Source organism: Lytechinus pictus, chromosome 11 (assembly GCF_037042905.1).
Source record: "Lytechinus pictus isolate F3 Inbred chromosome 11, Lp3.0, whole genome shotgun sequence".
Classification (NCBI taxonomy): domain Eukaryota; kingdom Metazoa; phylum Echinodermata; class Echinoidea; order Temnopleuroida; family Toxopneustidae; genus Lytechinus; species Lytechinus pictus.
Genome location: NC_087255.1, coordinates 11,392,844 through 11,407,355, shown reverse-complemented (window position 1 = coordinate 11,407,355; position 14,512 = coordinate 11,392,844). Strand labels below are relative to the sequence as shown.

At 37.7% G+C, this 14,512-nt stretch overlaps 1 protein-coding gene across 1 annotated transcript; it reads right to left on the bottom strand.

Moving 5' to 3' along the window:
* Positions 1–3,946: 3,946 nt before the first annotated feature.
* Positions 3,947–13,453, bottom strand: LOC129271472 (nuclear factor 1-like). The gene is made up of 3 exons (XM_064106743.1): positions 13,206–13,453; positions 6,262–6,886; positions 3,947–5,780 (listed from the first exon to the last, which is right to left on the bottom strand). The coding sequence occupies exons 1-3, from the start codon at positions 13,239–13,241 to the stop codon at positions 5,707–5,709; spliced, it is 735 nt and encodes a 244-aa protein (XP_063962813.1). The 5' UTR covers positions 13,242–13,453; the 3' UTR covers positions 3,947–5,706.
* Between the last annotated feature and the right edge of the window lie 1,059 nt (positions 13,454–14,512).

Sequence of the window (14,512 nt, the reverse complement as noted above, 5' to 3'; positions counted from 1 at the left end):
ATTGATTTTCAGTAAAAAGTAAAAAATCCAACAAGCATAACACTGAAAATTTCCTCAAAATCGGATGTAAAATAAGAAAGTTATGAAATTTTAAAGTTTTGTTTAATTTCACAAAACAGTTATATGCACATCCTGGTCGGTGACTCGGTATGCAAATTGGCAGACTGATGACATCATCCACTCACTATTTCTTTTGTATCTTATATGAAATATTCTAATTTTCTCCTCCTTGTCAAGTGAAACAAAGTTTTATTTCTCCCTGAACATGTGGAATTATCATAATTCTAACAGTTTATGGTTAAGTTTAGTTGGTCCTTATTGTCAAATCTGTAAAAATTGAAATATTGTATTATTCAAACAATAAAAAACAAAAGAAATAGTGAGTGGTGGACATCATCGACTCTCATTTGCATATCGCCGAGTTGTGCATTTAACTGTTTTGTGAAAAATAAGCCAAACTTAAAAATGTCATAACTTTCTTATTTTACATCCGATTTCGATGAAATTTGCAGCGTTATGTTTGTTTGATCGATTCAAATCAACAATTTTCTGGGGTGGACTTGACCTTTAAACCAATTTAGAAGATCACTTGGTACATCATACTGTAGCCTATATACTTACAGTACATATACATGTATAATGAAACAGCCTTCACAGGTTGATTTCCGCTTTACACTTTAATGACTTTGATGACACCATCAAACATGGCGTGATTTGATGCGCATCTGGTGGGAATCCCCCTCAATAGTTCCCCTTCGGATTAAAATCACAAAAACTACATTACACAGGTGTATGTATGCAATATGTAACAGGAATATATTTTACACCTCTCTTTCCATTCATTCTACCCACCCCACCTTCTCTCTCTCTCTCTCTCTGTCTTCATCTATCTCTGCACCTCTCTATCTGACTCTCTCCATCTGTCTGTCTGTCCCTCCGCTGCGTAGGAGCCTGGTGTGAATATCTCCTCCCTCTGATTGATCCATACCCTCTCTCTTTCTCTCTCCCTATCTCCTTCCATCTCTTCTCCCGCTATTGTACTCTCTCTTGTAACTTCTGAAGGTTTCCATGGCGAAGAAGAATAGCGTAGTAGGTTTCACGGTACACAATGTATCTTTCTTGGGCAAGTGTTTCTCCTGAAGACGACAAGAACACACTTGTCCAAACGCCAAGATTGGGTGGTCCTTTTCAGGACCAACACTTGCCCAAGAAAGATACATGGTGTACCGTGAAACCTACTACACTATAACTCTCTCTCTCTCCCATTCTCCTCCCCTCCCTTTCTTTCATTCTCTCTCTCTCTGTGTCTGTTTCACAAACACACCTTTCCCTTCTTATCTATCGCTCTCCTCTGAGCTGAGCCATGCCATTCCCTGGGGGAGACGGAGGCTCTCAGGAAAGAGAGGTCCAAGTGGAAATGTAGGAAATAGGGAACTGGGAAGTGGTGAATGACTGCAGGAAATGTTGCGGGCCCTGGGGAAGGACGAGCCTGTTAACCCTTCCACACACTCAAACAACACCCACACCATGTGCTGGATATCAGCAGGCTCGCCAAAGCTCAAGAGGGACGGTGGAGGTGGAGTATTCTTGCATCACTCCTGCGTCATGCACGCTGAAGGCCTTCTCCTATTCAACCAGAATGCAATACAAGACATGTGCTGTCATCCTGAATATTGCACATTGTTGCTTGTAGGAATTCAGAGGCAACTGTATTTCTTAAGGTTTGTTGCATTCGCCTCAGAAAAGTTACTTATAAACACTGGATTAAAGTTTCATTTGTAGGCTTTTGAGATTTCATCATTAAAAAACGTTGGACGGTTTTGAAAAATATGGGATGATGTGAAAATGTATCCCACCTCGATGCATGCAGGCTCTACTATAGTCTGTGCAAACACAGACTCAATTTCAGATTGTTTGGAGCAAAGATACATGTATCTGGCAGAGCAGACAGCCAGATGAGAAGAAAATATAAAGAAATTTATGTCAAAAGATATAATCTAGAGCTGAACTTGAAGACCCACATCTACATCCCAATAACATGTGGTATTAAAGTCTAAGTTCACATGAAAACCTATAAACCAGATTCCATTTTCATCACATGGTAACCCAAGAAACCATCGGATCCTGTTGGACCCAAGGATGATTTCCAAGAAGTCAATCTTTTTCTCAATAAGACCCTTGAGAACTTTCTTCAAGGCTTCTCTAGAGGCCCATTTCCATCAGCCAGAGTTTTATGTTATCCTGCTATTTATGATTCAACGTCCCATCAGAACCCCCCCCCACAAATTTGTTTTAAAAAACCCAGAAAAGTGTGCTACATTGTACATGTACATCATATTTAATCTTTGGATTACCGTACAGAAGCACGGACACTACATGCATTTTGCATATTAATAGTGTGCTTTAAAGGTAAATGCTAGTTTTGGTAACGATATCAAAATGAGTTCGTATAGAATCCAATGAAATGACCACCAAAGTGTCTGTTTGTATAAATAAAACACATGTGCCAAAGGATTCTGGAAGAAATTGTGTAATTGCTGAGAAATCAGCAAATAAGCACAGGATTCGGGTAGAGCGTCGGGCCTGACGCTCAAAGCTACAATTATACACAGTCCCACGTGCGCTTATCTGTGTTGGGGAAGTTCAGTCTGAACATTTTTCAGCGTAGAATTCAAGATTTCACAAAGTTCAGTTTATGTAACTGTACCAGATCTAGATCCTCGATGATATACTGACAATTAAGCCTGGTTTTGCAGACTTTCTCATGAAATCAGTGTTTACTGCAACTACTGGAATTTAGCTTTAAGTTGAGATAATAATCCAGCTACATATGTACATGTACCTTGCAAGTGAAGACACACTCAAAATTTTGCTCGGAATGAATTGTCCAGGATACCATCACACCAAGCAAAAAAGATATTTTTCCATTTTGGGGTGCTATTTTTCACAACTTACTGCCTACATGTAGCTTTAACATTGAAAAGAATGGGGATTTTACAGGGTGCCAAGGGCCCCCATGTAATGTTTCCCTGCATCATACACTATTAACTACAGTGAGCATGCTCAAAAGTTCACATCCCATGCTCAAGCAAGCATCCTCTCACTTGCCCTGACGGAGATGGAGTTTCTTGCATCTTAAAAGATGAATCCTGAAGAGGTCTTTAATATCGGGATCTAGAATCTTGTGATTGAGCAAGTTCTGGCTGATGAGAAACAGCTCTCTCAAATTTCCAGCCATTTACCGAGCTCTAATCTAAGGTCTCTCCTACCCGAAACCGTAGCTTTCAGAGTCCGATGTGAATCAGATGCAATTAAGACTCTTACATGTAGGTTTCAGACTTTTATGTAACCACCATGCATACCATAAGAAAAAAAAAAAGCTTCCTCCTATTTGTTCAGGGCATGTATCCAAAGAACAAAGTACACGTAGATCATAAATTAATCTTCAACAGATTGATACGAAAATGTGATGTCAGAGATCATGCTCTTCTTTTCCATTTTTCAAGAAAATCATGTTAAAATCAAAATCATCCAGTTGTATGATCTTCCCTACACTGTACATGTACACTGTCTTCCTGATCTACCTCACTTGACATACATGTACAGTATAAAACAGCGGCCCGTTTCATAAAGGACTTGCAACTGCTGTAACTTTGCCATTATGGCAACTACCACGGTAACCTTGATTTTGATTGGCTGCTGAGCCCCGTTACCATGGTAGTTGCCATAATGGCAAAGTTACAACAGTTGCAAGTCCTTTAGGAAACGGGCCCCAGGTCACATTGGGCATGGTGTTTAATACAGTATGCTTTTATAACCCTTCAATCGAACGATGAGGAACACAAAATTAGTAACCCCATATTGAGACAATAGTTTCAGCATAATAGACATCTAATAATTTGTACACTATACTACATGTACAAGTCCTGCAAACTTTTTTTTAATTAAGGCCCTTCTTAAAATACATGTACACATTCTAAGAGGCTGTAATACACATTTTTCGTTTAATATCTGGATGTTGTTATTTATAGGCCAACAAACTTTTGAAAAGTTTGGTGACCTTTATCTCCTTACAATAGTTGCTTGACCCTCATTCATTTGATCAACAGTATTTGTTTATTTTATTGATTAGAATTTCAGCGATGAATCACAATGAATGCATAGTCTGCATGTACAAACCCTGATTAAAGCTTTAAGCAACAAGTGGGTCCAGAGACAAGTCTACCACACGTGTACACTGTAGGTGAGAGAAAGTTTCAATAACACTAGTCCCAATCAGAGCCTCTACATGTAGACTGCAAATTCAGACCATGAAAAGGATTTATGTGTAGAAAACTGAGTATGTAATTAAGTCATTTATGGTTAACCGTAACGATCTCAGGATGGTGTATACCGTACACATACATGTACATGTAGGCCTACATACATCTATACACTCAATACCATTACATATGATTGTGTGGGTGTAGGACTTCGCTATACATATGTATTTACATAGCTTATAAATGTAAATGTATTAATATTTCAACATCTATTGTATTTCAAGAGCTGTAGAAATATCTTGAATAAACAGAAGTAAAGGAGATGAGATAAAAAAACAAGAATTGATTTTGTTTGGAGTTTGCACACTTGGCATGTTAACTGAAAGAAGAGTAATACTTCAAGTTTAGTGTGGCAATAACCAAAGATACATGTAGAACATTGTATTGGTATATTTTGTGTCTCAAGATTGTTCCCACAGATGTTTTAGTGGTGGTTCTGACTCCCTAACGCATTTCCATAATGTATGAATGACCAGTATTGTCACTACACTGGCCAGCACCAGTCGGAACCAGCACTCAATACAATAGGGCCGTCTGCACCAGCCAGAGTTTTCAAATTAGTTCGCTATTTCTGATGCGGTAAATTATCCCGATCTGAACAATCTCAAGATTATTTGTAATGGAGACGCAATCATCGGGATAGTTCGCTGGATTAATCTTGAGATTGCAATCCCAGGTCAATAGGATTATTTGCAAAATAACGCGCTATTTACAAATTATCCCGCTAAATCGCAGGTGCAGACGAACTTGCGATTATTTATTCACAGCGTCACACCATAAAGCATCGATGCCTCGCTCAAGCATGAATTGCTCTTCTTGCGCTGGTAGAGACGGGGTTTCTTGAATCTCGAGATTAATCGCGAAGAGGGTCGATCGGGCTAAAATCTCGAGATTGAGCAAACTAGGGCTGGTGCAGCACTCGCCACTGCCTAATATTTCACCTGCCAAACTGGTACTTACATATATTTCCTCAATAACAGAGAAAAAATGATAACAGACGAATCTGGTAATCCTCCCTTAACTCTGTGGAAAGGTGTCGGGTGATTTTTAAACCAACACTGAAAAACGTCTGTGATTACAACCCTGACAGAGACTCATTTCCGTTAATACACCAAATACAAACTTGTTCTTATTACCACATTATTGAAACTTTTAACCCTTTGGTGATTGATTGATTGAGTTGGTGAGTGAGTGAATAAAAGAATGAACGATAAGGTGTGAAAATTACTTGCGATGCCATTCTAATTTAAAGAGATGGCAAAGTTCTACATGTATGGTGTTGGCATGAAATCTGCATTAACCAATGTCAACACCATGGATTATAAACCACTTCTGTTTCATTAAGTTGTTCGTGTACACATCAAATGTAAGTTTAGGCATGACTTTATGTACAACTGGTGATTCTTTCTTGTGCTACATGTAGATGATACTGAACATGTATGTGTCCGACTTTAACAACTACATTGTAATATGCTTTTCACACTGTACTTTTTTCCCTTAACCCCGGGAAATTGGTGGGCCTTAGCCCCACCAATTTCCCGGGGTTAAGCTTAGCCCACTTCGTTTTCACACGTTTTAGCAAAGTGGGCTAGCACGGTAAATAGTACGGTACTATCTGGCCCTGCAAAAAAGCAGGGTTAGCCGGCTTATTGTGGTGCTAGCACCACAATTGCGGTGCTAAGAGATGCAGTGTGAAACGAAACAGGGCTAAGCCTTAGCCAATCACAGAAGTTGAAATTGCACGTTAATCACGCTCTGTATGGTAAAATAATCAATATTCATGAGCTGTGGGATAGTACGGGGTTAAGGCGTTAACCCAGGCTACGCAGATAGTATGGGGTTAAGAAAGACAGTGTGAATCCAAAAAAATATAGTATGGGGTTAAGGACAGTCCGGGGTTAAGGATAGTATGGGATTAAGGAAATGCAATGTGAAAAGCATATGAGAATATATTCCAGTCGCATGTTGCGTAACTCTACGAACAGTTTTGTGAAACACCACCTAAGGTAGATTAATGGAGAGTACTTACCAGGTGACTGCATAATGAAGTTCGCAAGGTACATGTCCAACTCTCGCACACTAACCCCCATATGATGGGGCTGCACACATAACGTATGGTTTGTACAGTTCGGCGATTTCACGAGTCTTTCCCCGTCCGTACTCTCCAACGGGATGGCTTTGAAGAGCACCACCATAACCAAGTCCAACCTCCAGACCTTATCGGCCTGCCTCAGGCAGTCAATCCGCCTCATCTTTCCCTTTTGATCGGGGTTGCTCAGAATGCACATGGGGGGCTTCTTGCCCGTCACGCTCAGGACAAAGTTCTCCCGGCACTCCGGGCGGATGTCCTTCCGCAGTTTGGCGAGCAACCGCGACGCCCATTTCTGCTTGAGTTCGGGTTTGTCGTTCATGAGCTCCTCCTTGACGACTCTCTCCTCCATGGGGGTCATTCGCTTTTCATGTTTCTTGTAGTGCCTCCGTTTCCTTGCTTGAAGGTTGAACCATATATAGGAGAATCCTTTGACACGAGGCAGTACCGCCTCTATAAACGGGTGGTATTCGTCCTGGTAAAAAAAATGAGAGAAATGTAAAATTAACTAAAACATATACACTGCCTGTGAATTTAATCACTGCTTTTTGCAAATAAGCAAAACTTCAAAATTAATGACTTTCTTATTTTCTAAATTTATCTGATTTTGAGATTTCCAGTGTTTTGTATGTACGTTTTCTTTTTATTTACAAACCTTTTTTCTTGGGTGGACTTGGCCATTTAGAGATGGAGGATTTTGAATCAAAGAAGTGCCACACTTAGCAAGTATGGTAAGGGCCATGGAGGCTCTACAATGTAGATATGTAACGCAAAAGGCACCAACCTCATAAAGGGTGACCTACATTAATCTCTTCCATAGTACATTTAACTCTTAAGGATAATTTGTTTACCATTTGACAATGGAACAATCTTTATAATAACAGGTAATACTTTACAGATATTTTCCTTTAACTCATATTTTTCCATTCAATTCTTCCTGAAACATTGTGGTTTACATGTACATACTACACACACGCACATAATGTATGTTCAGCGAATGTACACATCCTGGTTTTGTAAGTGGTTTCTCTGTTCTGTAAACGTGTATATTAACATACATGTATCAATAACAGTACAACCTTTTTAACAGCTTGCAGACAATTAACTTTACCCACAGGCCTATACACTGTAAATCAGATTTCAAATCATATGTTTCAGGCAAAATACATTTTCTGATCTGATCCTTCACTATGTCTGGCACTGAATTCAAACTTGAAAATATATATGTCTACATGTTTTATCCACTGATCATTAAATTAAAAAATAACTAGGGCAATCAAAAGTCATCTCCATGTCTATTTCCTGTATACGATGTTCATGTGAATTTCCTGCAGTTCAATGTACTTTCATGTAGTAGAACTAGTCTTAAGCCATGTTCACACGAAACCCTCAAGCCATGTTCATGCATGCATGAACAGGTAAACTGCACTAGCAGGCATTACTGTAACTTAAATCCTATACATATACATGTATCATCAAGATTTCTATCCAATGCACCAAGGAAAATCTTGTGGCAATTTATGCTGCTATCCTGCTAGTAGCCTCTATATATGAATACCCGGTACCCAGAATTAATACTGATAATCTGATATTGATCATTGAGGGGAAAAAAACCCCTCACATTTTCCAACGATCTACCCCCAAATAAACAATTCACATTGCAAGCAAACATTGTAAGCTTCATATTTAGTGGTCCAAGCGTTACATGTACATGGGTGGGTATATGATAGTCTACCGACACAAACCATTCCCGACACAAGTTTAATCCATAAGTGGGGCTTGAGATAAGTCTATATGTAATGTAGCCAGCGCACGTCACTGGCACTGGTCCGATGGTCCCAGACCACTAAAAATTGCTGTCGGGCCACTAAGTTTTCAGAAATAGCTAGATTTACTGGTCCGACATGACCAGTAAGAAATATATCTGACTGATATTTTCTCCGATTTTGTAAATTTAAAAATGGCTCTGGTATCTTAAAAAATGGCTAGATCTATCCAAATTTGATAAATGGCTCTTATGAATTATGTTGTGTGTACCGTTTGTTGTATTTTCTTTTTCTTTTTTGGAGGGGGGGGGGGGCAAAGACAGCAAAATAAACTCAAGACTTTTTTATGTTTTTCTTTATTTTGGGGGGGCCAGTCAATTTTAGGTTTGGACCAGTAAAAAATGGGGAAAATGGGTATCTACTGGCCTGACATAAACAGGTTGGACCAGGAGAAAAAAAGGGTGAGTGTGGAGCCCTGATTGTAGCGCAGGTTCCAACCTGCGGTGTCAGGTAAGGGAGAAGCTTCAGTGCACTCGTCCAGCTCAATCAGTCTGAAAATACACTTTTGGGGGGAATGTGTGTCTACAAATAACAAACCCAGTAGGCCTAAAATACTGTGTAGAAATTGAAGCATGTTCACTTCAATGTTGAAATGTAAACATTGAACACAAAATCTTATGAGAAGTCTAACATAGAGAGAGAGAGAGAGAGAGACAAAGTACATACATGTGCATGTGTACAAAGTAGGCCTACATTACACATGATCGGAACTTGTGAAATATATGCTGTCAAATTCCCCGTTAATGCAGGAAATAAAAAGCAATGGCTGGGTGCAAGGTGAAAATGAAGTGTATTCTTACATGTGCGTTTTTAACTCACCCTTTTCCTTTTTTTTTATTTTTGTTTAATGGTCCAACAAAAGTTTGGGCTAAGACGTCCCTTGACCCAACTGACAATACTGGATTATCCTTGGCCTGCTTCTGTGTTTATTGCCTATACATGCATGGAGCTATAGCTCCATGATACATGTATGTTTTGCAAAGAGTGGGCTATGGTCTACATGTAGCCCCTCCAGACACAGTCCCACCTCAGGATCAAGTCCAGGGAAGGAAATAATTTCTATTTTTAGGGGCTATTTCTTTCATTTGAAGGGCTACTTTTGGGGGTAAAAAGTACCGGTAATTGTGCAGTAAAAGTAAATATTATTCTTCTGCTATAAAATATTGATAAACTAATCTTGAATATTGTTTGGAACAGATCATGGGGCGACTCTACAAAGAATGGTTCACCCCCAAAGCATGCATTTTGGGGGAATTTTAGGGGCAATTTGGGCTGTCATCAGAGCGAAATTGCCCATCATCCTCATGTATTTCCTATGCTGCTCCAGTCCCAATACTACAGTACCTTGCAAAGGAGGGCTAACCCCATGGTACCCTGACTACTGCAAATACTAAATGATAATAATAATAACAAACTGTGAGTGAATGAATGTTATATTGGTAGATTTACATGTATATTCATTAATCAATGAATGAAAAAGAAATGTACTTAAGTGAATCATTGTGAGATATCAAATTTATTTGAAAAAAACCTGGTTAAACATGTAGGATAAGTGAAAAAGAGGAATGGGTACAAAAATTACTCATACACGTAGCTTTCACAATGCGGAAAAAGAACCAAGAAATTATGGAGAAGAAAAAAATGACAGCACAATTCATTGCAGTGATTTGTGTACAGGAGGAACAGGATCACTTTTCACATTCAAATTACAAATGATTTTTGTATAATGTATGCATGAATATGCTGGTGAAACAATGAATGAAATTTGGGTGCACACGGTAAAAAGAGTGCAGTTTCATAGAATTTTTTGCTATCATCTGGTGCAAATAATATTTTACATTAAATCAATCATGTACATGTAATATTTGCATGGTACACAGTAATCTACATTGTATATTTCTGTGATTGTACATTTCAGCTCCTTAATGAATAATTGCTTTGGTTTTCATACAAATCTTGAAAAAAAAGAGAAATATCCCAATAAAATACATAGGCCCTCTACTTTTCCACAAAACGGTAGTCAAGACATATTTTAAATCAAAAAGAGCAATCATGCAGATTTAAAAAATAAATTCAATTTCATCTTCCCATTTTCTATATGTTTTCAAAATTAAAGCAAAATATGCCTTTACATATAGTCTTACATGTACATGTTATGCATAAATATAAGCCAAACTACACAGTCTAAAGCTGCCTATATTTTTAATTCACTTCTAGTTAAGTACTACTGAGCAAAACTAAGTGCATTGTTTTGTATAACTAACAATGTAACAAAGAATATCAAAATTGAATAGGCTAACTAAAGTACAAAAATTGTATACTTATTACTTAACATTAAGTACATTTAAGTACATTCAATCTATGGAACCATTTACCTATTGCTCACAGAACCAACTTTTAATGAGTCTACATTCATTGAACATGTAGGCCTATCTGCAAATTCTAAAGTCTGTGACTGGATATTTCTTCTTTATTGGCATAGTGCACTCTTTTTAATAACTACTGTATGTGTAGTCATGGAAATGTTAGCTAGTCATATCTCAATTATTTGAGTATTTAAAGAAAAATTGGGCAATGCACTAACAACTGCATAATATATTCAGCATATTCAGACACTTCTATTGCGTTTTCTTTAAAAGAAAAAAAAACTTTCAGGATTCTTTTTTCTATCTACAGCAATGCAGTGATTAAAAAAAAAGAAAAAAAAAGAACACAAACAAACATCACACTGCTGCCACCAAATTGGTAAAAGAAAAGGTCTGAATTTAGATGGAAAAAACAGGAATGAATTTACATGATAAAGATGGAAAAAACAGGAATGAATTTACATGATAAAGAAAAATGTATGAATGGATATATATGAAAACCTCTTGAAAGTTTAAAAGTCATTTATCCAAGTCTATAAAATAAAAAGAATTGGGCACTGCACTACTAACTGCAAGCAAATTAACATGCATTTAACTTTTATTCATTCAGCATGTTCAGATACCCTTTCTATATTGTGCTTGCTTAAAAAAAAAACGTTCAATAAAAAAAAAAAACAGGCAGTGCAGTGCTTCAATCAACATCCCACTGCTGCCACCAAAAAGGGGAAAAAGAAAAAGGTATGAATTCACATGAAAAAGAGAAAGGTATGGATAATGAAAACCCTCTTGAATGTATAAAAAGCATTTGCATCCTAGTAGAACTATTAAAAAAGAAATTTGGCATTAAAGTACTAACTGCAAGACTAATTAATATTTTCAGTTCAGAATTTCAGATGCCACTTATTATATTGTGTTTGCTTTAAAAAAAGAAGTCAGTTTTTTTAATACCAATACAGCAGTGCAATGCTTCAAAAACATCCCACCGCTGCCACCAAAAGGGGGAAAATGAAAAAGGAATGAATTTATGAAAATTAAATTTATATGAAAATGAAAAATGTATGAATTTATATGAAAAAGAAAAAGGTATGAATTTATAAGGAAACCCCTTGAAAAATTAAAAAGCCTATTAAAACGAAATTTGGCATTGACCTACTGTACATGTAGTAACTGCAAGACTAATAAACGTAACGCATTAATATCAATTTCTGTTTAGATGCCACCTATCATATTGTGTTTGCTTTTAAAAAAAATGTGAGGTTTTTTTTCTATACCTATACAGCAGTGCAATGCTTCAACATCCCACTGCTGCCATCAAAAAGTGGAAAATGAAAAAGGAATGAATTAATCAAAAATAAAATTTATATGAAAACGAAAAGGCAATGAATTTACATGGAAAAGATAAAAAAGTATGAATTTCTAAGGAAACCCCTCGAAAAAATTTAAAAGCCTACTAAAAAGAAATTTGGCATTGCACTACTAACTGCAAGTCTACATGTAATTGCATTAACGTTTAAATACATTCAGCATCTCCAGACAACACTTTATTGTGTTCGCTTAAAAAAAAAAAATTAATTTTTTGTTCATACCTACAGCAGTGTGAAGCTTCAAACATCCCACCGCTGCCACCAAAATGGGGCAAAAGAAAAAGATACGAAGGAAACTCCTTGAAAGTTTATAAAGCAAACAATAGAAGTTGCATCTCTAAATGAGCTGAATGTACAAATGGCATTCATCGGTATAAGAAATGTAATTCCAGACTCTAGAGGTTAACAACTTTATCCAGAAAGGCTCAACAAAGAAGTTAACAATGTAAGATTTTGGAATGCAGCAGACTTGATTAGCATTGCAGTTAGTGGGTATGAATGCAACAGCAGCAGGAAGAATCATCAAATCCTGTATCAATTCTGTAATTGACATGAGAATGGAGTCTAAGAGGACATTTTTTTTTAAATCTTTGTCAGCATCAAAGAAAAGTAAATAGATTCTATGTCTAAGTTTGAAATCAAGAGCTGAATGAAACCCCAAAGCAAAGGTAAATTTTAAATTGAGCCAATTTTTAGTGTAATATTATTCGGATGTCTGCTAAGCCCACTTGTACTATAACTATATAGTTCTAACAACCACCAGCTAGTTACTGGTAATATTAACACAAACAAAATAAACTAAAACTCATCCACGATTTAAATTTGTATCTCGCATGAAGCACAACCCCATGTCCCGACAGCCTGGCCCACATGGCAAGTACATGTACACGTACAGACCGCCGGCCCGCAACCCTGACACGTTGCCTTTCAATAATGGTTCCCATTCATAACAATAACAAAACCATGTGCATGTGTTCGTATCTCTGCATGCGCATTTCAATTTCATTTCACTGGCAATATTAAACTTCGATAGAATTTGTTGCAGACTGTTATGAGTTCGTAAAACGATGTCAAAATCCTATTGGTAATTTGAAGTTTTCAAATATGATTTTCAAGGAAAAAAAGGCCGTAAATAGCGACCATGTTGAACTCAGGTAGCAAGAACCATGAGGCTGGACTGAGTGAGAGACCTTTATCAGCATTGTATGGAAGAATAGTGTAAACAGAAGCACACGTACCACTGACATCTCTGGTCGTAAGTTCCATGTACTCATACCACAAAAATTGGAGCCAAATTTTGCTGGCAATATCCCGGCTTCCAGGATAGCTGGCTACGATCGAAGGGTTATGTAGACTCCAAGCTAAAGTCCACGAGTGAAATCCATGCACGATTTGGCGACGTTCCACGCTAGAACTGCTATGAAATTAAGTAAAACACGATGAACGCTCATTTGATCTATGGCGTAGTAAGAAATTTCTGTAGATTAAAACGTGTACATAACATACACAACGTGCACGCGCAGAGATCTCGTGCAGCAACGCTTTGTTTTCATTCCTCAACTCTCCTAACTACTACCCACTGTGTATGTACGACATGCTCGCTCGTACCGTAGATTGCGTTCGTTCGTACTTGTGTACGTTCGTTCCGTCATGTATCGCGTGCATGCAGTGTTGATATTTTTCTCATTTGCATATGAAAGCAAGCGACGTAACCGTCGACCAATCACATCTACCAAAAAGGGGAGTGTCTTTCTCAGCGAATTTTGATTGATGGATTAGATCACGGTGCGTCAAGAAGCCTACTTGGGAGATTTCACAATTAAGACATACTTCTTCGCCTAGTTTCACAATTATCATCATTAATATTCAATACCGCCTCATACATGGTACAAATATGTATCGAATCCTTTCTTTACGAAACGAATTAACAGATTAATGCTTTCTAAATGTAATATGGATACTTTGAGCATTGTTTACAAATAAACTCTCATCTCGATAACATAAGAACATTGACCTATAAGCGCGCGACTGTGCAACTGTATTTGAATATAATCCTGCTGAATAGGATTGAGAGAGGGGGAAAGAGGGAGATGGTGAAAAATATCCAAAAGCTGGAAAAAACAATAGTGACTAAGCAATTCAGGGGTGGATGTATCAAATTACATATTTCGTAACAATGAAGCTGAGTTATCAAATCGAAAAAGCTTGGACGTATGATGAAATAGCGAAGTTACGAGAAACGCACTAGGGGGTATGTCATGTGACTTGTTTGCTGGTAATCACGTGAGCTTTCAATACGGGGAATTCCTGAATCGGAGTTTTGCTTTATGCGCAAACTACTGGTAATGCAGGTAGACAAAAAAGTGGCCCATCTCAGAAAATTGGCACTTGGGATAACCATAGAGCTGTAGCTCCATGGGATAACCATTATAATGTAACCTCTTCATGTGGCTTTCCTGTTTGTTTATCAAACTTTTTTTTCTCTCTCTCTCCGTCCTGTCTCTCCTTTATTTCTTTTCCTGAAAGGCAGGAATTCGTGTCCCGT

Bases quoted from the DNA above. Each gene is read 5' to 3' on its own strand.
- LOC129271472 (XM_064106743.1), bottom strand. From the start codon at position 13,241: ATGAGTACATGGAACTTACGACCAGAGATGTCAGTG. The intron at 6,887-13,205 runs GTACGTGTGCTT...TTTTTTTACCAG, and splicing joins TACGACCAGAGATGTCAGTG to GACGAATACCACCCGTTTAT. The intron at 5,781-6,261 runs GCTTTTCACATT...ATTACAATGTAG, and splicing joins ACTGGAATATATTCTCATAT to TTGTTAAAGTCGGACACATA.